This window comes from Podarcis filfolensis (genome assembly GCF_964270895.1).
Source record: "Podarcis filfolensis genome assembly, chromosome: 3".
Taxonomy (NCBI): Eukaryota; Metazoa; Chordata; class Lepidosauria; order Squamata; family Lacertidae; genus Podarcis; species Podarcis filfolensis.
In genome coordinates, this window is record NC_139606.1 from 76484569 (window position 1) to 76509721 (window position 25153).

General features: G+C 46.0%; 1 protein-coding gene across 1 annotated transcript; it reads right to left on the bottom strand.

Moving 5' to 3' along the window:
- Nucleotides 1–2123: 2123 nt before the first annotated feature.
- Nucleotides 2124–10476, bottom strand: IRF2BP2 (interferon regulatory factor 2 binding protein 2). Its single transcript, XM_083604144.1, has 2 exons — nucleotides 7804–10476; nucleotides 2124–6978 (listed from the first exon to the last, which is right to left on the bottom strand). The coding sequence occupies exons 1-2, from the start codon at nucleotides 8843–8845 to the stop codon at nucleotides 6272–6274; spliced, it is 1749 nt and encodes a 582-aa protein (XP_083460270.1). The 5' UTR covers nucleotides 8846–10476; the 3' UTR covers nucleotides 2124–6271.
- Nucleotides 10477–25153: the final 14677 nt, after the last annotated feature.

Genomic DNA, 25153 nt, shown 5'->3' on the forward strand with positions numbered 1-25153 from the left:
GTAAAATTGGTTGCTCCGGCAGCTTTGGCCTATGGCTCTGCTTGCCACAGGGATGCTGCCCTTGAGATTAAAAGGATTCCCCACCCCTGCTATAAAAAGTTCCAGATTCAATGTCTTGTGGCTCCAGTTAAATGGTCAAGTAGCAGACAATGGGGAAGATCTCCTGCCTGAGACCCTGGGGAGCTGCAGCCAGCAGAGAGTAAATAATACTGAGTTAGATGTACTAATGATCTGACTCACTCTAAGGCAGATTCATCTGAGTTGATTATTTTTTAGACAAAAAACATAGCTGGTTGTTGTTGAATTACTAGGCAGAGTCCCTACACCCTGTTATTCCCACTACCTCCCAACCTGCAAAATTCATAATTGCTGATTGTCAGCAGCACTGTTGGATTAGGCAAACTTCTCTCTTGTTTCTTATTTTTATTTCAGATGCATCTCCTTAAAGGAGGATGGCTTCCCCCACCACTGTGCTTAAGGAAGAGCATTACAAGCCAAATCCTCAGTTTTATGCCACACTCTTAACTTTCCACGGCACAAGCAGATTGCAGTCCTTGAAGTATTTTTAATTGAAAGCATTTGAACTTTATGCCGCATAAATGTGTCTAGGACTGGGTGGTTGGGGAAGCCCAGATTCTCTTTGTGTTGGCAGTCTTACCCTAAATGTACACAAGTAAATTCCAGTTTTCAAAAGGATGTATTTCTACGTATAATTTGCAGCCCAGGCATTCTAAGATAAATTGGATTTGCAGTCAGAAGGTGCGTAACTGAAATGGTTAAGCCACGAATATGCTTAGCACACGCTTTGCTTTACACTCCAATTCACATATCACTACATGGGTGGGGGAGGTAGGAATATGCCTTCCTGAAGTAATCTACACTGCTATCAAATCTGCCATATGAGCTTGTAAATTCAATTGGACAGAGGACTTGCTTCTGACAAATTGTTTTCAGGATTGGGGTGCCATGCTGCAGGCCCCAAACCATTTCCAGTTTCTGTAGTAATAGCTGCACTGAATCCAGCAAGACTTGCTTCTACAGAAATGTGCATAAGATAGAACTTCAAGTGGGTGAAGGACTGGATTTTAAATTGTGTGAAAGCCTTAGAAAAGTATTTATAAATTTATAAATGTGACACTGATTATTTATGGTCCCCCCCAAGTGCAGTAAAACTGTATAAGCATTGTGGTAATTTAAAACGAGGAGAAATATATATATATTAAAACATATTACTTGTTCAACTTGTTGCATGATATTAAAGTGTCACTTATAGGTTAGGAATTTGTTCAAGATAAAAAATATCATGATAAAAACAAATGCTTTCTCAGGATTTCTGATGACAACAGCTTAACCAAAGGCAGTCAATGAGTTAATAGTCCAAGTGTCCCAGCTCCAGTCTGGAATGATGAAACGGATAAATATGTATTCCATTCATCTGTTAGAATAGCCTGACCTTGGTCTATGACTGAGGAAAGGCGTGTCCTCTCAATCTGCAGTTCTTGAACAAAGGCAAGCAAATGAGGGTGACTCAGGATTTCGTGTGGCCTAGATGCAGCGATCGTTTTCTGAATGATTACACATCTACACTCAAGAATTAGGAAGAGAAACCTATTACCCTTTACCAAGTAAAACTATTTTATAAGCTGCCTGCAGGATTTTTTCTCTATCTCTAAATAACCTTGTCCATTAGCAAGAAGAGTTTGAAAAACATCTGACTTGCCTGGTCAGTAACCTGTAACAGTAGATTTGATAAAAATCAAGGGCACTTTTATATGTAACGGTAAGAAGAGTTTCTTTTACAGCCACCTTTATTTTGTAATCTCAGATACAGGTAGGTCTACTAAGAGTGGGTAATAATGGGCCATTCAATTCACCCCACTGCTTTCATACACCTCCTAGCTATTTATTAGAACTCTCATCTGCTAATGTCTTTTAAAAAACAACTAGAGTTGCAGTCTTTGGCAGGAGCAAGCTTTAAATAAACTACTTTTCAAATCTTTCCATGCATGCAGTCCTAAATAGTTGCACCACAGAAGCAATCCCATTGAAACTAATGGGCCATCCTTTCCACATAAATGCAATTGGTTAAAGTTAAAAAAAAATATCATCGGCTTATAGCTGTATCACTTTTTACCATTTAATTATTTATAGCATTGCATATACACCATCAGCCAAAGAATATCATGTAACTGTAAACTGGAACTTTTCAGTTCAGTCTGAAGTGCAGGAGCCCTTGAATTTTTAAAACAAATTTAGTCCCACTGAAGTCATTGGCTTAAAAACACATTGTGACTGGGCTATTTGTGTAAACTATCTTTAGCTGAACTCATTCCCCCACTTTAACAGTGCAACTTTTAGTGTTAAGCAACTTGCAATCCCTTATACTTCTGCAGAGTATTGTATTTGGTGCTCATGCAGAATTCCTATTTAAATAATTAAATTATATATTATATTAAAATATCCAGTTCTTATAAAACTAAGAATAATATATCATAATCATACCTTAGCCTTTCCCAATATTGCGCATAACCAGTAACGTTTCAAATAATAGTTTTTCTACTTGGTACTTGTTTTGATTGGGAGCATCTAGGCTGCATCTGTTCATAGTAGTTCATGGTTCTCCACACCACATTATTGCAAGGAGAAAGTCAAGTACCCCAATGCTATATATATTTAGCCAGCATTTCAGTGCTAAACTTATTTATTTGGACTGAATTCAAGGAAAGATTCTTCCACTTGCATATACTTAGGATAGTTGTTTGCCACCAGCCTTGTTTGTTATTTATATTAGGGTTTAACACCTCCAGCTAAAAGAACCTTTTGCAAAGCTGCAAGGTAGACAGTGAAATCACCTGCCCTCAATGACTCTCTCATGTCAGCAGAACACTGTGTCTGTTCTTCTTGGTAGTAAGGTGAGAAGGCTTTGGCCCTAGTACAGAGAAAATTTCCCAGGATCCTGTTACCATAAAAAGCCATTGGGAGAACCCTCCCAAATAAACCTCTTCCTAAATGTGATTTCACAAGATACATAGCTCAAGGCTTCATAGACCACCATACAATTGCTGAGCTTCTTTCTACTTTTATGTCAGGAGGCTGGTCAGCCCTCCTGAGAAAAAAAATAGTACACTTACAGTTACGCTGCTCTTAGTACTGCTCTTAGCCTAGGTTCTGTTTTTATGTCTAGCAAAAGAGAGCAATCTGTTAAAAATCCAGTTGATTTGGCTACTATGCACCTCAGTAGCTGCAGTATTTTTTAAAAAATGAAAAGGGTAACAAAAACTCGCAGAAAGTGTTTAAAGCTCCTAGTTTCATTTTATTCAATGCAAAAGATAAAAAATAATAGGAAAAAATAGTAATGTGTTAGTTTAGTAACTATAAACAATGAAAGCATAGTGCAGGTGATATTTCAATAAAAGTAACTTAAAAGTGTAAATGAAGGTGAGATTTTGACAATCACACTCTCCATTAAAACAACATTTTGCTTTATTGCTATACAAATTATTACCATTAAAAACTTCAAAAAAAGTAAGGGTGCAAAGCCTGACTCCATTGAAATTAATGACTCGGTTCACATTAGCTGCAATGGAATCAAGGTTTGCGTTATTATCAGAGATTAATGGTAGTACTGTTGCAGCTAAAGCACTTAAAAAAAAAGTTGTAGCCAAGAAAACATATAGTAAATATAATGTGATCCACTGTGGTGATGTCATAAACTTGTCAGGAAACAAACTAAAATTACAATAGGCCCAATTGATCCAAAAATCATGTACTGGTTTATGACGTTTCTGTATTATGAATTTATAATGCATGTTAGAACCGGTCACCTTAACAGGTTTGGAAGGAGTTGACTGAACAGGTGGAGAGCTTTGAAATGTGTTCCAGCTGTCATCATGTGGTATGACAAGGCCTAAACTTTCCCACTATTTAAACTACTTTAAAGAACATACAGTGATATTACTGGGCTACAATATATGAAGACACTTATTCAGGATATAAGTGTAGTAAAAGAGCTTTTGTTGGAGATCTAGATCAAATGCCTTTCAATACCTTGACATAGTCTTAGCAAGAAAAAAGTTACTATCACCCCCACTTCAAGTTAAGAAGCTCAAATCTGAACTACATGCCAAGACATCACAACAAACTTTCCAGGAAAATTTTGGTATGGATATTCTCTTACCTAGAATGCAGTTTCTCCATACAAATTGGTATAATACATGAGGTATCATGTCAAAGAGATTCTTAAGAACTTGTTACCATCTATCAATTCAAAATCCAATTTTTAATAAAGTGCCTAAATACATATTTCCACAGACTATAGTGGTTCCAAAGAATCCTTTACAGTTGTATATATGTGCGTTTTTTTCCTCTCGAACTGTCTAAACATGTGTTTACATAAGACACCAGTCTGCACTATATGTATTTCTATCATTTTAAAGAGCATTGAATTGGTTTATCATGCAAATCTTGTTATTTAATTTACACTGACCTGTAATATGGAACACAATGCTAGTGGGTGTAAAACACTTCAAAAAAGAAAGGTTACTGTGCATGTGCAGTTTGGATTTCCAAATGTCATGACCATTAAAAAAAAGAAGCCTACCAAAATCTATTCTGCATTCAATAGCAGTCTGAACATTAACACATAAGAACAGTCTGACCCAACAGCATCAAAAACTGTTAAACCTAGTTGAACAGATTCTCTCAACATCAAAATGTATAGTGTTATTTGCCACAGAGATGGGGACCGTATAACCATCTTTCTGCTTCAAACAAGTCTATGTGACATATTATAAACACTTAGCACAAGGGCTTGCACAGCAGTGTTGCTAACACAACTGTAAACAGCACAGAATCACTACAGTAAGGCTTAACTATTTCTAGTAACTGATGATTTATTGATTAAAAATGTTGCTGTCTGATGCAAAAAAAAAAAGTGTGATCAAAATAATAATTTTACAAAAGAATTCTTGAAAGTAGTCTAAAAGGCAAGAAACTGGAGTTGATTTAAATCCCAAGCTGTTCCATTTAGATGAGAATTAGTTCTCTCCAACACAAGTATTATGAAATTTCAGGTAGAATTTTTCACTAATCTCTATGCTGCCGTAATAGGCAAGCCAGGTAAAAGCCTCATATGCTGCTGTTATTACCATACTGTTATCTGCCACAACCTGGCAACATGTCAGCAATAGTAACAATCACAACATTATCATACTTGATAAGCAAGATCAAAGCCCACCTGCACTATATTAAGTAAATAAAAAATAAAAAAAAATCTGCTTCAGAGTTTTCCACATGAACATGGAGGAAGTGGTGATGTTAAATGGTGCTGAAAAGGTATGGATTTGTTTTTTTAAAAAATGGCAGTGCTATTCTGTCTGCACCAATGCACGGTTAGACAATAAACTAACTTATCACAAAAATTCTGCAGGAACATTACGTAATTGAATAAATGCAGTTTTGCAATCTTACAACCAACCTCTTGAACTGTGGTCAACTCTGCCTTTAAGAAAAAAAAACTCCCCAATTCCTAATGCAACAGCGCCTCACTTAGCATAATGCTCTGAAGGCAACTTCCTTATGGAAACAAAACTACTTGAAGAATCTGGCCATTTTTGCAGCAGTAGCAGCAGTAGCAAGGGAATGATGTTTCCAAATGAAACCCCTTGTGCTTTCTCACCTGTCTTTGGACTGGACTGAGTGGCATTCCCACTTTAATCCTATGAACACCTTTAATGCCATGTTATCTCTAAAACCTGCATGCCTCCAGCATGTATTAGTGAGGGCAAAAAATAAGGAACCACCAACAGTAAGGCGTTCTTTACAATGTCAGATGTATTTGGCATTTAAAAAAAGAACAAAAAAAAGGAGAGGAAGAAAAAGAAGAAGAAAAAACAAGTGCATACAAACACAGCTAGAAGCATTTCTGGTTTGCCAAGTGCTCTCTAAAAAAAGCAGCGCAAGTCACAGCCTACACTGAAAACAGTAACTCACCAAGGAAGCACAACAAATAATTGCTATAACAAAAAAAGAAGGGGGAAAAGTACATTAAGTACATACCTTTCGTCTTCAAAAAAATATAGAAACACAATGTATTCAAAAAAAGAAATCAAAATTATACAGCCATGTTTTATGAAGTCTACATTTCCCTTGTCTTGGAGATATATATATATATATATATAATATATATATAGATATTTATAGGTATTTATAGATATATACAATTCAAGCAGTTTTATGTTAAGGTTGACGTTGCATTGAGAAACTGGGAAAGTCAAGAGTCCCTCTCCTTTTTCACTTTCACATCTCCTGCAAGAATGGTTGCAATCTCGCCCTGCATGAAGGCCCAAGGGACATTGGAGCCCACCAGAGGGCACTTCTCCCCACTGGGACAATAGACCTCCCCACTAGCTCCTTGCTGTTTGATGCTCTGTCTGGAGCAAGGGAAGCAAAATTTGTGGGATGGGACGGAGGGGCACTGCACAAAGTGGGTGTCTTCCAGGCGCTCGTGACACAGGGTGCAGCACAGGGGGACGCTAGCTGCCAGCGAAGAGTCTGGGAGGCTGGCGGGGTGCACAGGCTCCATCCCTCCGGCATTTGCCCCTTGGCTCTGCACCTCCCGGGTTGGCCTTCTTTGGTTCATAGGGGATGGCGAGGGCGGGCTACTGCTATTCCTCCTGGTGGTGGAGTGGACCTGGTTGGCATCTTTGGAGGCATGGTTCCCCCCAGCATTGTCTGCAACTAAAATGAGCGCCGCCATCGGGGACTGGCCGTTCTGGACTGCCTCGGGTGGCGTGGTCCGGTTGGAATGAGGCGAAGCGGTTGGCGGCGGCGGGGACATGAAGGACGCAGCTGCCATGGAGATCTTCATCCCTTCTGACGAGGTTGGTAGCCATGACTGCGCCTCGCCATTGATTTTGGGAGGTCCGGCTTCACCTTCAGGCTCTGGAGAAGGCTTTCTCTTCCTCGCAGCCCGGGCCCCTATGGAGCAGATCAGGAGAGGAGATATAGTGTCGCAGAAGCACAGAAAACGTGTGCAAAGCGTCAGGGTCAGGATGCCACACAGCCCGGTCAAGCCAAGCACTTGGGATTCGGGCCAAGTTGCTCGCTGAATTCTAACAGATCAAACCAGCTTAAACCCCCAGTAAATTCAGCTTATCTGGGGCTGTGGATCGGCATGTGAACACGCCGTGCCAGCGCTTACACTACAGTACATGCTGCATGCATTCAAATGTGCCCACACTGTACCACCCTCCCACGCTGGCTGCCGGCCAAAAGAGCCGCTCGCAGCTTGGTAATCTTCCACTCGCTCCGAGCCCATTCAGGCTCAAGGCAAATCTATGCCCCCGCCGAGCTGCAGCCGTGAGGGGCGCGCGGGATCTGCCGAGCCCAGATAACTCCTGCATCCTCCTTATTTGCACGCCCAAAGCGAGCGCCTCGGAGCATATGCGGAACATATGGCGCCTGGCTCAGGAAAATGTCTGCTGTTGCTCGCAGCAGCCCTGCGTGCCTCAGCTCCCTTCGCGAAAGAATGCGGCCAGGGCAAGGGAGGGGAAACCCTCTGTCAGTGTCTGTCAGCAAAGCGCCCTGACTCATCCATGGTACACCAAGCACGCCGCTGGGGTTTCAGCACCAGGAAGTTGGGCCGAAATGGCGACCCTGGCTCGTCTTTTCCATGAGGGGTCGGGCGGGGGGAGAGTGCTTCCCTTCCTTCTCCCTCAGAAACCCACCGCCAGCCCCTCCCCCTGCTCAGGCCAAGAGCGCGCCCCCGCCCGCGCCCCCCACTTCCCCCTCGGCGCAGCTCACCTGACTTCGCCACCGCGCCGTTGCTGTCGTAGCCCAGCAGCCTCCCGCCCGCCATGCCGGGCTCCTTCTTGAACTTGCTCTCGTAGGGCACCGCGTGGCCGCCGTGCTGCAAGGCCAGCAGGGTATCTCGCACGGTCTTGGGCTTGCCCATCCACTCCTGCTCAGCGCTCGCTGCTGCTGCTGCCGCCGCCGCCGCGCGGCTTTTGCTCTCGGCGCCGAGCTGCTCCAAGTTGTCCGCCGAGCCCCGCGCCTGCTGCTGCTGCTGCTGGCCCTTGTCCTTGCCCTCCAAGTCGCTGGCTCCGCTGCCGCCGCCGCCGCCGCCGCTACTGGACGACGACGAGGACACCGAGCCGGGCCGTTTGTGCCCCCCCACTTCCCCGGGCTGCTGCTGGCTCTGCTGCGCTTGCGAGACCGACACCTGCAGCGGGGTGGGCGCTCCGGAGATGGCGGCCAAGGAGGCCGCGGCGGCCGCCGCAGCGCGGCTGTTAATGTTGATGGCGGCGGGCAGGGAAGCTCCGTTCATGAGAGGCACCAGGGTGGGCGCCACGGCGTGCGTCCGCCGCGGGTTGGGGCTCTGGCGGTTGAGCTCCGGCGGCTCCTCGGGCTTGGAGAAGCCGTTGGGCACCAGGATGCCGTTGACCTGCCGGCTGCCCGCTCCGTACTCGGGTCCCAGGCGCGGCGGCCGCTCGGAAGGCGCGGCGGCGGCCAGAGAGTAGCGCTCGTGGGGCTGCGGCGGAGCGCGGGCGGCCGCCTCGGCTGCAGCCACGGCCGCCGAGTGCATCTCCTTGGCGCTGAGCGGCGGCGGCTGCTGCTTGGCGTGCGGCGGCGCAGCCCGGCCTTCCTGGAAGCTGTGCGCCCGCTTGAGCTGCCGAGCCGTGTCGATGACGAACTCCACCCGGTCGGCGCCTTCGTAGTTGACGCAGCCCCTGCAGACGGGCTCGGTGAAATCCCAGATCATGGCCCAGGGCATGCGGGGCAGGTCGCACAAGTAGCACGACTGCCTGCGCGAGGCAGCCGCCACCGCCACCGCCGCCGACGACATGGCCGAGTCCAGGGGCAGCGAGCGCCCCGCGTCTCCTCCCCTGCCTCCTCTTCCCACTGCTGCTCTGCGAGCCGCCGGGGAGGCTCTGCGCTCTGCAGCCGCTGCAGCCTCTTGCACCGACGGCCGCCTCCTGTCGCCGACAAGTGCCGCTCCAAGACGGGGCGAGGGCGAAAAGCTGCTTCCCGGGCCCCGCTCTCCTAGTCCCGCAGGCTGCAGTCGCTCACCGGGACGCGGCGAGACGCATCGCCCAAACCAGGCGCTCTCCGACCCCCCCAGTACAGCGCGCAGCTCGCTCTGCCCGCGCCGCGCTCTCGCTACTACAGCGCTGCCCGCCGGCTGCCGGCCGCCCAGACACTCGCATTGGGGCGGGGACTCCAGAAGTCGCCGCCGCCGCCGCCGCCGCTGGTGCGCTCTGCTCCAGTGACTCGATTCTTCGACAGTGCCCAGGAGCGCCTGCGTGCTCGGCTCTCCCCCTTCCTCCTCCTGCTGCTCATTGAACTTCTGCCAAGACAACAAGAGCTGCAAGAATAACCAGCTCTCTTCTAGTCAGCACACGGGAGGAAGGGAGGGTGGGAGGGGGGAGGAGGAGGGAGCGGCAAGGCTTTCGCATGTGAATGGATGCAAAATGGGGAGCTGGGGGCCTTCCTCTTCTCCTGCCTTCTTCTAGGCAAGGCTTCCATGATAGTAATGTTGGCTGGACTCCCCCTCCCCCAATGCACATTTTGCTTCGCATTATTATGGCACTACTTGTTGTTTCAAACAGGGGTTTTTTGCATACTGCAATGGCCGCGTTTGGGAATCTAGGTTACCATTTGATCCTTTGGTCTAATTCGAGCTTCGACGTTGACTCTCATCGTGTGACCTTCGGCAAATCGCTCGGGGTCTGATTCTCTAGATTGGAAAGATCTCCCTTTAGCTCAAACCCCTGATCTTCTCTTGCCTCCTCCCGCCCCCTGTAAAAAGGCTTAATTATAGTACACGAGCTACAGGAAGGGATATTGTGAGAGGATTATGAGTGAATCTTTCGGAGAGCAGCCACTCCCTTCAGTTGCATCAGGATTTATTTATTTTTTAAAAGCCTTGTGCAGATTTACTGGGAAGTAAATCCGAGGGGAATTTTTTCCCAAGACCACTCAGATCGCAAACATATTTACACTGCAATCCTAGAAATATCTACTCAGAAGTAAACGCCACTGCATTCACCATCTCTGGTAATTGTGAATAAGAAGGTAGCCTTACCTGGGAGTAAGTCCTACTAAATTCCAAGAAGGGTAGTCTCGAGCATGCCTATAGAGTACCACTAAGAACGCATAGAATTAGACAACCTGAGGCTACGATCCCAAATATACTAACTTGACAGTGAGAACCATTGAAATAATTTGATTCACTGGCCATATAAATGTCATTTCAATTAAGACGTATGAATGCTTTTCCAAAGTCGCTTCCTTACGGTAAAGACTGCAACCTGACCTAGTCATCCATGTACAATTTGCCAGCGCAACCATATGTGTTTACTCGGAAGTAAAGTCCCACTGATTTCAACGAGTCTTGTTCCCAAGTAAGTGCAGAGGATCGATGCATGTGTTCTTTTTGGAATTAGCAGCAAGTGGAATATTTATATTTCGTAACAAAACAAGGCATAGGAATAAATAAATCCCTTGCGCCAGAGAAACCCCACGGGGGGGGGGAGGCACGAGAAACCTGCGAGTGGGCGACGGTTTCTAGTATTGCAACGCAGGCAATATTCAAAGCTCATAAATCTATTATGCTTCATCACTGCTTTGGCTACGCTTGCTGGTAGCAAAGTTCATTATGAATTCATCTCTTAAAAAAATGAAAAAGCAATTTCTTTCCGAAATGGGGACATCCCGTTTTCTTTCCTGGTATTTTTAACCATGAAACAGGAGCAGTGTGTGCTGCGCAGATGGTAGAGGTAGAGCGCGTGCACCCGCACCTCTCCGTGTAACATTTTCCAAACATTTGCTTCCTTCCCGCCCCGCGCAACCTTCAGATATTCTTCTTCCTTCTTCCACGAACAGTTCATCCGGTATTTGCATACGAATAATAACCCAAAAATAAAAACCTCAAAACGAAACCCCGTTTCCCTGCAGGAAAGGCGTGATCCTACTGTGTGTGTGTATATGTTAGTGCCACTGTGTGCGCGCATGGGATTGTGCCGAGTAAACAAAGTGGAAGCGTTTCCCTAAAACTCTTGCGTCTAGGTCACCATTCCCACAGTATTGCTGTTGCTGAGTTATGTAGGTTACAAAGGGGAAGGGAGGGAGAAGGGAGCTCTGACGTTCGCATTTTGTTCAAGGGCTTCTGCTACACTCGGCGTGCGCAGCCGCAGTCGGGAGACGTGACTCTATGCCATTGGCACTTGATGCCTTGTTAACGAAATGCACATTCCAGGGACGCAGAAAGACTTACAGGCAGCACCGCCGCTGCGCCGTCACAGCGCTAAGCGCCGCCCTCTCTGCTGCTATTTCTGGGCGATGAGCGCTCCCTTCCTCCCAGGCTTAACTTTTTACTTAAGGTAGTATGAAAACCTCCTTGTAGGCTACCGTGGAGGACGGGTGCAAAATGGCGAAATGTGCTGCGCCTTTCTCCTCTAGGTCTTGCACGCCTTTGCTGCTGCTGCCGCTTTTTAATCGAGGCGTAGCGCTCGTCTTCCATTCAGACTTTGCTGAATGTGAGAACGATTTGGCATTGCAAATCCAAGTGCTACAACCTGGCCAGCTTGCACATTTTTGTTGCTGTTGCTGCCGCCGCCGCCATAAGACCGATTTCTCCCTGCTGCAGTAGCAGCAGCAGCAGCAACAACAGCAGTTCTTCGTACCCTAAGCCTGCTTTACAGTTACAGACCCTCCTGGCGCGTGAGCCGATTAGCAACTGCAGTTCAGCCCGCGCTGGCCTTCAGGCTGAATTTGGGGTCTCCATAAAAGGCGGATCTACACGGATCCTCATGGATCCTCCACTTTTTAAAAAATAATTCCAACAAATGCAGTGTCAAATCACACCTAGAAGGCACGCCTACAAACTGGACTATAAAAAACGTGGATCCAACACTTTGCCGCGCTGCAGCACCACAAAAACATGGATCCAAGGCACGGATCCTCATGAATTCATATGATTTTTATATTGAAACAAAATGAAAACACCATGCTACTGTAGACCACATCTTAATCTGTAGGAGGAACCAAAGAAATCACGCATCCACTGTTTCGTGGTGCCGCAATGGCGCAAAAACATGGTTAAAAAACACGGATCCTCATGAATCCTAATGATTTCTGCACTAGATCAGCCCAAACTCACTGTCAGATTACACATCATGGCCAGGGGCACAGCATCCACCACAGAAATCACAGGTCCATGGCTTCCTGGCCATACCGTGGCCCAAAAACGTGGTTTTCAAGCACGGATCCTCATGGATCCTCACACTTTTTGCATTGGGCCAACCCAAAGTCACTGTCAAATCACACATCATAGCCAGGGGCACAGCATCCACCACAAAAATCACGGATCCACTCCTGCCTGGCCATACTGTGGCCCAAAAACGTGGTTCCGAAGCACAGATCCTAATGGATCCTCATTATTTTTGCACTATATCAGCCCAAAGTCACCATCAGATCAAACATCATGGCCAGGAGCACAGCATCCACCACAAAAAACTCGGATCCACGGCTTCCTGGCAACTCCATGGCCCAAAAACGTGGTTTTCAAGCACGGATCCTCATGGATCCTCACGCTTTTTGCATTGGGCCAACCCAAACTCACCGTCAAATCACACATCATTCCCAGGGGCACAGCCTGCACCACAAAAATCACGGATCCACGGTTATCTGGCCACTCCGTGGCCCAAAAACGTGGTTTTCAAGCACGGATCCTCATGGATCCTCACGCTTTTTGCATTGGGCCAACCCAAACTCACCGTCAAATCACACATCATGTCCAGGGGCACAGCATCCACCACAAAAAACTGAGATCCACGGTTATCTGGCAGTGGCATGGCCCAAAAACGTGGTTTTCAAGCACGGATCCTCATGGATCCTCACGCTTTTTGCATTGGGCCAACCCAAACTCACCGTCAAATCACACATCATGTCCAGGGGCACAGCATCCACCACAAAAATCACGGATCCATGGTTATCTGGCCACTCCGTGGCTCAAAAACGTGGTTTTGAAGCACGGATCCTCATGGATCCTCACACTTTTTGCATTGGGCCAACCCAAACTCACCGTCAAATCACACATCATGTCCAGGGGCACAGCATCCACCACAAAAAACTGAGATCCACGGTTATCTGGCAGTGGCATGGCCCAAAAACGTGGTTTTCAAGCACGGATCCTCATGGATCCTCACGCTTTTTGCATTGGGCCAACCCAAACCCACTGTCAAATCACATATCATAGCCAGGGGCACAGCCTACACCACAAAAAACTCGGATCCACGCCTGCCAGGCCATACCGTGGCTCAAAAACGTGGTACCGAAGCATGGATCCTCATGATTTTTGCACAAGATCAGCCCAAAGTCATCATCAGATCAAACATCATGGCCATGGGCACAGCATCCACCACAAAAATCACGGCTTCCTGGCCATACCGTGGCCCAAAAACGTGGTTTTGAAGCATGGATCCTCATGCATCCTCATGATTTTTGCACAAGACCAGCCCAAAGTCACCATCAGATCAAACATCATGGCCGGGGGCACAGCATCCACCACAAGTATCACGGATCCATGGCTTCCTGGCCATACCGTGGCCCAAAAACGTGGTTTTGAAGCATGGATCCTCATGGATCCTCATGATTTTTGCACAAGACCAGCCCAAAGTCACCATCAGATCAATCAGCATGGCCAGGGGCACAGCATCCACCACAAAAATCACGGATTCATGGCTTCCTGGCCATACCGTGGCCCAAAAACGTGGTTTTGAAGCACGGATCCTCATGGATCCTCACGCTTTTTCCATTGGGCCAACCCAAACCCACTGTCAAATCACATATCATAGCCAGGGGCACAGCCTACACCACAAAAATCACAGATCCATGGCTTCCTGGTCATACCGTGGCCCAAAAATGTGGTTCCGAAGCATGGATCCTCATGGATCCTCATGATTTTTGCACAAGACCAGCCCAAAGTCACCATCAGATCAAACATCATGGCCGGGGGCACAGCATCCACCACAAGTATCACGGATCCATGGCTTCCTGGCCATACCGTGGCCCAAAAACGTGGTTTTGAAGCATGGATCCTCATGGATCCTCATGATTTTTGCACAAGATCAGCCCAAAGTCATCATCAGATCAAACATCATGGCCATGGGCACAGCATCCACCACAAAAATAACGGATCCACAGCTTCCTGGCCATACCGTGGCCCAAAAACGTGGTTTTGAAGCACGGATCCTCATGGATCCTCACACTTTTTCCATTGGGCCAACCCAAACCCACTGTCAAATCACATATCATAGCCAGGGGCACAGCCTACACCACAAAAATCATGGATCCACGGCTTCCTGGCCATACCGTGGCCCAAAAACGTGGTTCCGTACCACGGATCCTCATGGATCTTCATGCTTTTTGCATTGGGCCACCCCAAGCACACTGTCAAATCACACATCATAGCCAGGAGCACAGACTGCACCACAAAAATCATGGACCCATGACTTCCTGGTAAATCCATGGCCCGAAAACGTGGTTTTGAAGCACAGATCCTCATGGATCCTCACGCTTTTTGCATTGAGCTACCCAAAACTCACTGTCATGTCACACATCATGTCCAGGGGCACAGCCTGCACCACAGAAAACTCAGATCCACGGTCATCTGGCAACGGCATGGCCCAAAAACGTGGTTTTGAAGCATGGATCCTCATGGATCCTCATTATTTTTGCACTAGATCAGCCCAAAGTCACCATCAGATCAAACATCATGGCCAGGGGCACAACATCCACCACAAAAAACACGGATCCACGGCTTCCTGGTCATACCACGGCCCAAAAACGTGGTTTTGAAGCATGGATCCTCATGGATCCTCACACTTTTCGTATTGGGCCAACCGAAACTCACTGTCAAATCACACAACATGTCCAGGGGCACAGCCTGCACCACAGAAAACTCAGATCCATCGCTTCCTGGCAACACCATGGACCAAAAATGTGGTTTTGAAGCACGGATCCTCATGGATCCTCACGCTTTTTGCACTAGATCAGCCCAAATTCACCGTCAAATCACACATCATGGCCAGGGGCACAGCCTGGACCACAACAACTGGCATCCACGGCTTCCTGGCCACTCCATGGCCCAAAAACGTGGTTTTCAAGCACGCATCCTCATGGATCCTCATGCTTTTGGAGCATCTCCACGCCCATTGTTCTGCCCAGACACTGATGTCCAGCACCAAGGGCCTTTTGGTGGTTCCCTCACTGTGAGAAGCAAAGCGACAAGGAACCAGGCAGAGGGCCTTCTTGGTAGTGGCGCCTGCCCTGTGGAATGTCCTCCCATTAGATGTCAAAGAGATAAACAACTACCTGACATTTAGAAGACATCTGACGGCAGCCCTGTTTAGGGACGTTTTTAATGTGTGACTTTTTAATGTATTTTTATTTCATTTCTTGGGGGGGGGGGGAAGCCACCCAGAGTGGCTGGGGAAACCCAGCCAGATGGGCAGGGTACAAATATATTAGTAATAGTAGTAGTAGTACTTTGTAGGATTTGATAATCTTTATAGGTCTTTTAAATTTCTAATCTATCTATATATCTATCCCCTCTCCCTTTTCCCTTTCTGTACTTCCCTATCCTTATAAAATTGAATATATATATATATATATATATAAAATTTACGGCTCCACAGTTTTCTTGGTCGCCCCATATTCATTACCCGACCACCTATGCTGCTCATGGCCAGATCACTTTGGGGCACTGCCATGCTGTAAAAAGATTCTCATGAAGCACAGATCCCCATGGATCCTTAGGTTTTTTATGTTTGGTGACCCTGAAATCACTATCAAATCACACATTATGTATATGACCACAGAATGAACCACAAAAACCACAGAGCACAGCCAAGGAACAAACACCAAATTAAATACTTTAATCCTCATGGATTGGCATGATTGTTAAATGGACTCCACCAAATTATATTGTAAGATCACACCAATGTCCATGGAATGACCGAAATGCAAACACTATCTGAAATGGTTCTGCATTAGCAAGAACATTGAATTAAAATGACATTCATATCCATAGCTTCCACTGTGAAGAACAGCACCTGGAAATTTTTGACGCTGCTAAACCTCAAGAATATCCAAGGCAGAGATTGTGATGATCTTACCTGTGAATGTAAATTATCAAACCAACTAGATGGAGACCACCAAAGTAACCATGAAAAACAATCACCTGTCTTGCGTCAATTCAGCTACAAATGGTTCTGGGACAAAAGTTGGTTGCTTTGCGGGGGTGGTAATTATAAATGGAGGTTTAACTGCAAGTTTTCTTGCCAACAGATTTTGTCAGTGCAAACTTTGAAATAGGAGGTTTCCAACGTGGTGCCCATGGGCATCATGGTGCCTGCTGACAGCTTTCCTGGAGTCCACCACGTGTTTTTAGAAAAAGAACAGGATTAGTGGTGAATTGTGCCCAGCATGACTTCAGATTGTTCATAGTACATTTGATTGACTGCAGGGACATATGAAGGGGCAGCGGGGTGATGGTGCCCCGGGGTGCCATGCTGGGGGGAGAGTGACAGTACGGTCGCTGTACCGGCTGCCGCTTGTGCGGCGTCCATGTGGGCTGCCGCTCTTGCGGCAACTGTACAGGCAGCCCCTCTCGCAGCGACCGTATGGGCCATATGGGCAGCTGCTCTCGCGGTGACTGTACAGGCTGCTGCTCGCGTAGCGTCCATACAGGCAGCCCCTCTCACGGCGGTCGTACAGGCTGTATGGGCAGCCGCTCTCCTGGCGACCATACGGGCTGCCACACGCACAGCAGCCATACAGGCTGCCATGCATGCACAGTCCGTACAGGACATTGTGTGCGCACCCATCAGCCAGGACTTGTTACCATATTATAGCTGCCACAAAATCTATCAGCATGCCACCAGAACCAGGGAAGCCTTGCCAGTTGCAGCTCACGCAGTTGAAGTGAAATAAAAGACAGAAGAGTAGATCGGGAAGAAAGTTCCCCAGGCTGCAGGAAAAGATAACAGTAGCTCCAGCAGCTGACTCAGTGCAGGCTGCTGAGGGGTTTGACTCCTTAAGATCACCAACTGACTATGAGACACCTGGAAAGCACTCAGCCTCAGATGACCTCCACTCCAAAAAGTGGGAAAGAGGATTTAACAGTGACCAATATTGATTCTTTTGATAGCAGCCCCATATTCTCAACACAAAGTGAGAAGTGTTTGGACAAATCACTGATTTGTACATCAGTTTCCCCATGGCACAACTGTACCTTCCCCACACTCAGTCTACAAACCATGGGACTTGTGGGTTCAGTTGGCAACATCCGTGTGTATGACTATGACATAACCACACTGAAAGGATCAAACTGGATAAATGATCGCATAATAGATGCCTTTCTTGCCTCCAGGGTGATCATGGCCAAAGAGCTAGGTCATGATGGAACAATTTTCCCACTTACCATACTTGCCACTTCATGCAGATATGTCAAAGATTGCCAGTGTAAGCTCTGAAGAACTGTTTGAGATTTGGAGTGCTACAGAAAGATGTTTTGATTATTCCAGTAAATGACAGAGAAGTCCACTGGATACTGATAGTAATCATTTTTAAAAGGAAGACCATGTTCTATCTAGATTCCAAACATGGATTGAACCACTCTGTGATTGATGCAATAACATCCAATTACAGTTCATACAAAAGGATATGGCTGCCATTAGACCCTGGATTGCAAAAGAAATAATACAGTACTGTGGGGAAACCTTTTTTTAAAAAAAGTAATATTTATTAATAATTTAAAAATTACAAAAAAAAAGAAAATAGAGAACAACTACAGTACATGAAAAGAGAAAAAAAGAGAGAAAAACGCAAAAACATAAAAACCAATACAACAATACGGCAAAAAAGGAAATAAAACAAAAAACACAAATCCCGGGTTACATATCTCCAACTTCCATTTGCTTGTTTCATTGACCTCCTCACACCTCCCTTTTTGTATTCTAGTTTAGTTAATTATTTCAGCAAATTCTTTCCATCTTTCTCAATTTTTGTTAAATAATTTATCTTATCAATTTAACCTATTATTTAACTCAACAGATCCTTTCCATCTTTCCCCATATTCTGTTATTCAAATTACCTTAATTTATTTAACCTTGTCTTACCATAAAACGCCTTAAGGCTTAAAACCTAATGCTCAGTTATCCATAACTCCTGATATATTCTGCTAGAGTCATATAGTTTCCTTCCAACATTTTCCCTAATATTCATTCATTTTAGGCTAATTCCCCCAATAAAAAGTTTTCTTTATAAATTTTCTTCCAATCTTCATCCAGCGTCTCTTCTTCCTGGTCCCGGGTCGTGTCAGTCCTTACTGTCCATTCCATCTAGTCCATCAACCTGGAAGTCTTATGTCCGAGGCTCTTAAGTCTCTTCCATGCCCCTTCTGCAAATCTTCTTCTTTTTGTTTATACTTGCCCTTTTCCTTGTCGATTGTTGGTCTCTTTCTTAATTTCTTCCCTTTCTCATTGGGGAGCAGATCTCTGGGGGATTCAAATCCAAAATTGTCTCCATCTCCCTTCATCAAAGCCGCCCATTCCCCACAGTTCCACTCTCCACAGTCATCAGTGTACTCCAAAAGATATTTAAAAGCATATTTCAAAGTCTCTCCAAAGTTAAGAACCTCCTCAGCTCCAGACTCCCCCTGGCCCACTCCAACTTCAATCTTCAATGACAGCGGTTTATGCTCCTGTAGGGCCTCGGGTCTCTCCATTTGTAATGTTTGAGATGCGGCCACATCCTCCTCCATTATCTTCTGCACTTGCCCAGTCAATACAGGTTCATAGGTTGGTCCTTGAATGGTTTCTGTCTCAATATTCCCTGCTTGTCCACAGTTATTAACCACAACAGTCACCAAGTCCATTTTCTCATTCATCAAATCCATCTTTTCATGCATCTGTTCCAGCAAGGCATTTGTCTTGCATAAAGCAAGCACCCAAACTTCCTTCCTGCTCATACTTAATCAAGGTCAAACAAGTCTGGTCCCACGATCTTAATCTGACAGTTGTTGAGTCCTCAAGTAGACTGTAGCAACAATTTAAGAGGTTCCCTCTAGAGGAAGCAATTTCTATTTGTATCCATTTCTTTAAGGATAGTCCAGCAAAGGAAAATTACTTTCATTTTTCAGATACTTTGTTTCATTAGAATGCAAAAGGCAACATTGGAATCAATTTATTTCTCTTCTTTAGTTATCTGTCAAAATATTCCATTCACAGTCAATGAACCTCTCCGATTATTTCTGTCTCTGACACCCCGTTCCTGTGGGAAAACCTATTTCGAAAGACAAGACAAATATTTTCAAGTGGAAATTGACGCTGTTCCTCCCAAAGAGACAAATCTTGAATGAGAGTTACATTACTGTGTCTCGATCATGCCCTGAGGGATGGAAGGATACACTAACCTATTGCTCAGATATTTTACCTTCCTTGTTCGAAGGCTGCTGGTCACTATGTTTCTTGAAGAAAGGGTGCAGGAGGCCCAGTGGTGACCTAACTATGGTTTACTGTGAAGGAAACTGCAAGGACTGGTACCACTGCTTTCGCATAGGCATTGATTCAAAAGATCTTCCAGAGGTTTTCGTGTGTCCAGACTGTCAATCCACTGTGGCCAAATAGATTTTGAAACTGTGAACTGTCATATTCCACAGGTTGGTATAATACAGCAAAATCCAAACATATAGTTTTCATCATCATGGCAGGGATGGTCCTTTTCCATAGAATTCTTATTTATGGAGTTAGTTTTTATATCCTGCTTTTCTCTACTTGAAGAAGTCTCAAAGTGGCTAAAAATCTCCTTTCCCTTCCACCCGCACAACAGACACCTTGTGAGGTAGGTGGGGCTGAGAGAGTTCAGAGAGAAGTGTGACTGGCCCAAGGTCACCCAGCAGCTGTATGTGGAGGAGCAGGGAAGCGAACCCAGCTCACTAGATTAGAGTCCACCCCTCTTAACCACTACACCACAGAAACGTATCTCTTAAAACTCTGGAGCAAGCTGTTCAGTTCAGCCTCGTAGTGATACTGATTTGTGGAGGGAAGGTTGGTGATGAGCAAGATCTGTTCCCATTTCCCAACACAGAGACCATAGAGCAGTTTCTTTTGGGGACTGATCCTGCAGAGTGTTTCTGTTCAGAATTTCTGTGGCAGAAATTGGCTAAGTGCCTTTATAAACATTCAGCTTCTCAAATCGAACCCCATCATGAATCTTTCAGGTGTAGCTGTTGGAGGTGGAGGGCAGAGAAGGTGCTAATCCTTACCTCCCTCCTCCCAGCCCCATGATCCGTTGCCCAATGGGCTCAATTTCAGGGCTTTTGCATGTAAAGGGCAAGCTTGTTCTTTACTTGTTTAGATCTTTAAACTTGGGAACAGATATTTGGCTCCATGACCACAATGACCAAAAGGGTCAGCTTCTAGAGGACTGTAAAGATCATGATTGTACTTCCCCTACCCTCAGCCCTAACTCCGTTGAGTATTTTTTGTTATGAGACTGAGTGTTTGGGGCTGATGCTGTAGCATTCTTGTCTGGGGGCTTGATGGAAAAACAGAAAAGTGACCCTCACCTAACTCTCCAATGCCCTTCAACAAGAATGCTGTAGGAAATATTGCTAAGCCCAAAGGGAGGCAATAATTTGCTTCAGCTCACCTTGTTAATGGCAGAGCAAAAGCTATGAGTGTGTCATTCTCAATCAGTCTACTTTCAGGACTGATTTTAGAACCCTCTTATATCAGGCCACATGGTCACTGGAGGTGGCCCCATCATGCAAACATGACTATCCACACAGGGACCATCTATTTTTGTTTTTTTCTGATACTGGATTTTAAGTTACAGATACATCTTTTAAAACAGCTGTCAGTATATCACACTGTATTCCACTTGCCTTCCAAAGGAACATGTGGCTCTCCCCACATAGCGGGTTAGGTTGAGACTGCTGATCCAAAGTGATCAGTAATTTTTACGGTAATTACAATCCTGCTTTCCCTTGTACCAGCTTACCTTGACTTTGGTAAGGCCTTTGAAAAGGTCCCCCATGATATTATTGCAAAACAACTAGTAAAATGTGGGCCAGACAAAGCTACTGTTAGGTGGATTTGTAATTGGTTGACGGGCTGAACCCAAAGATTGCTCATCAGTGGCTCACCTTCATCCTGGAAAAAAATGACTATTGGGGTTCCACAAGGTTCTGTCCTGGGCCTGGTGCTATTCAATATTTTTATAAATGATTTGGATGATGGAATAGAGGGCGTGCTAATCAAATTTGCAAATGACTGCAAACTGAGAGGAGTTGCTAATACACCAGAGGACAGGGTCAGAATTCAAAATGACCTGAATAGCCTAGAGAGCTGGGCCAAAACCAACAATATGGAGTTCAATAGGGAGAAATGTAAGGTACTACACCTGGATAGAAAAAATGAAATGCACAGGTGGGGGACACTTGGCTTGACAACAGTACCAGTGAAAGGGATCTGGGAGTCTTAGTCGATCACAAGCTGAATATGAGTCAACAGTGTGATGTGGCAGCTAAGAACGCCAATGCAATTCTGGGCTGCATCAATAGGAGTATAGTGTCTAGATCAAGTGAAGGAATGCTACCACACTATTCTGGTTGGTCAGACCACACCTGAAATACTGTGTCCAGTTGAAGAAGGATATTGTCAAGCTGGAACATGTCCCGAGGAGGGTGACCAAAATGTAAAAGGTCTGGAATCCAAGCCCTATGAGGAGAGAATTAGGGAGCTGGATTTGTTTAATCTAGAGAAGAGAAGATTAAGGAGTGACATGATAGCCATGTTTAAATATTTGAAGGGATGTCATGTTGAAGAGGGAGCAAGCTTGTTTTCTGCTGTTCTAGAGACTAGGATGCAGAATAATGGATTCAAACTATGGGAAAAGAGATTCCACCTGGGCGCGGTAATCCAGTCAGGGAAAAAGGGAGGCATACTATGTTTAGGGCACTGTTTCCAGCCCCTTCCCCTTTTCGGGGTGAGCATAGTGGATCCTAAAAGGGGCTGCTCAGTCATGGATACAGCTGCTGAGCTGCCCAACTGCCTCATTCCTTGAGTCAGAACGACTGAACGCCCATGTGTCGGTTCATGACTAGGGGCTTCACATTCCTGCCCCCGTAGCCATTTAGTGATCGCCATGGGGGGAGGGTTTGGGGGGGTTGGGTTGGGTTTTTGGAAGATGCCTGTGCGTGAATTTGTTTTATGTGTGTAGATCAGTGTACACTGACCAACACACAGTCTTCGCAGTAGGGCTCTGTTCTGATGGCATGAGTAGTCACGACGAACTGGTGGATCCTATCTGCTGCAGCCTTCATCTGCCTTCACAGCCATTGTAACACACTGCTTGTTATCACCCGTCTGTTCTGCCGCTGAGGACTTCTTGGATCATTCTTTGTGTAGCTTCTTCCCTGTTATGTACTAAGCTTGGATCCTAGAACAATAGGCAAGCAGGATCCTAGAATGCAAGAACTGATTGGCTTGCAGGAAAAGACCAATCAGGCTCCAGGAGGGAAGCAGAATCAGCCAGTCAGACGGGACTCATTGTGTAAATAATGTATATAAAAGCCTGAGGTTTTGGGGAAAATTCAGTCACTGTTTTACAAGCTGCAATAAAGAGCATGAAATCACTACAGGACTCTGAGCGTATTTAATTTTCTTTGACCTTACCACCTTGGGTGACCCTGCTGGGAGTACGAGATTCCCAACGGCTTCGCTCACAAGGGTCATAGGAATGTGCAAGCCCACTCACCATGACAAGTGAGAGAACTGAGATAGATTGCACTGAGCCCTGGTCTCATTAGACAAAGTGTTCCACCAAAAAGGCTCTGGCTCTGGTTGAGGACAGCTGGATATGTTTTGGGCCAGGGACCACCAGTAGGTTGTTGTTAGATGAGCGTCACACTCATGGGGGTGTATTGGAAGATAATTCCCACAGATAAGAAAGGTCACAGACTGTTTAGGGCTTTAAAGATTAGCACCAAAACATTGAACCTGATTTGATACTCCACCTGGAGCCAATCCAGCTGATGAACAACCAACTGAATGTGGGCTCTCCTCAAAGTCCAAGTAAGAACTCATGCATCTGCATTTTAGACCATTTGGAGTTTCTGGAGCAGTCTCAAGGGTAGCCCTGCATCTCTCTCTCTCTCTCTCTCTCTCTCTCTCTCTCTCTCTCTCTCTCACACACACACACACACACACACACACACACACACACTCTCTATCACATTTATACCCTGCACTCCCCGGCTCAGGTGTACAGCAAGTTAAAGTAGTCTAGTAGAGTGGTGCCTCGCAAGATGAAATTAATTTGTTCTGCGAGTTTTGTCGTCTTGTGATTTTTTTCGTCTTGCGAAGCACGGTGTCGGAAAAGTTTTGGAAAAGCTTCAAAAATCACCAAAGTCTTCAAAAACCTCAAAAAAGGCTACCACACAGCGTGCTACGAGTTGCTCCTTGAAGTCAAGTCGCAACTGTATTAATGGTGTAAGAAAAAGGAAACAAACTTGCAAGACGTTTCCGTCTTGCGAAGCAAGCCCATAGGGAAAATTGTCTTGCGAAGCAGCTCAAAAAACCAAAAACCCTTTCGTCTTCCGAGTTTTCCGTCTTGCGAGGCATTCGTCTTGCGAGGTACCACTGTATGCAGGTGACTACTGCATGGATCACCATGGCTAGGTTGGAAAGGGACAGGTACAGTACCGATTGCCTAATCTGACATAGATTCAAAAATTCCAGTTTGGCTACATTTGTGACCAATGCCTCCACAGAGACAGAAGCATCCAGGATCACACAGGGACTCCTGATGGCAGCTACAGGTGACTATTGCGCCCCATGAAGAGCTGGGAGCTGGCAAACCAAACTGAAATTATTCTGGCCCAGCCATTGGACGCCCATCTTTAAAGGATAGAGATTCAGCCGACTACGTTTCCTCCATCCCAGCACACCCACCTAAAAATTGGCCAATATATCCAGGGTAGCATCTGGCCAGGGCCATGAAGCAGTAGATCCATGATGTTTGTGGTCAGATCTGTGGTTATGTACAAGATATGTGCACAAAGGGTGAATTTGGGATTCCCCAATGCAAAAAGTGTGATGATCCATGAGGATCCGTGCTTCAAAACCATGTTTTTGAGCCATGGAGTGGCCAGGAAGCCATGGATCCGTGATTTTTGTGGTGCAGGCTGTGCCCCTGGCCATGATGTGTGATTTGATGGTGAGTTTGGGCTGATCTAGTGCAAAAAGCGTGAGGATCCATGAGGATCCGTGCTTCAAAACCACCTTTTTTGGTCCACGATACGGCCAGGAAGCCGTGGATCCGAGTTTTTCGTGGTGCAGGTTGTGCCACTGGGAATGATGTGTGATTTGACAGTGATTTTGGGTTGTCCCAATGCAAAAAGTGTGAGGATCCGTGAGGATCCGTGCTTCGAAACCACGTTTTTGGGCCATGGTGTGGTCAGGAAGCCGTGGATCTCAGTTTTTTGTAGTGCAGGCTGTGCCCCTGGCCATGATGTGTGATTTGACGGTGAATTTGGGCTGATATAGTGCAAAAAGCGTGAGGATCCGTGAGGATCCGTGCTTCAAAACCACGTTTTTGGTCCATGGTGTTGCCAGGAAGCGATGGATCTGAGTTGTCTGTGGTGCAGGCTGTGCCCCTGGACATGTTGTGTGATTTGACAGTGAGTTTCGGTTGGCCCAATACGAAAAGTGTGAGGATCCATGAGGATCCATGCTTCAAAACCACGTTTTTGGGCCACAGTATGACCAGGAAGCCGTGGATCCGTGTTTTTTGTGGTGGATGTTGTGCCCCTGGCCATGATGTTTGATCTGATGGTGACTTTGGGCCGATCTAGTGCAAAAATAATGAGGATCCATGAGGATCCATGCTTCAAAACCAAGTTTTTGGGCCATGCCGTTGCCAGATGACCGTGGATCTGAGTTTTCTGTGGTGCAGGCTGTGCCCCTGGACATGATGTGTGACATGACAGTGAGTTTTGGGTAGCTCAATGCAAAAAGCGTGAGGATCCATGAGGATCCGTGCTTCAAAACCACGTTTTCGGGCCATGGATTTACCAGGAAGTCGT

Coding starts and splice junctions, on each gene's coding strand:
- IRF2BP2 (XM_083604144.1), bottom strand. CDS start 8,845: ATGTCGTCGGCGGCGGTGGCGGTGGCGGCTGCCTCGCGCAGGCAGTCG. Junction 6,979..7,803: donor CGGCGCGGTGGCGAAGTCAG/GTGAGCTGCGCC, acceptor TCTGCTCCATAG/GGGCCCGGGCTGCGAGGAAG.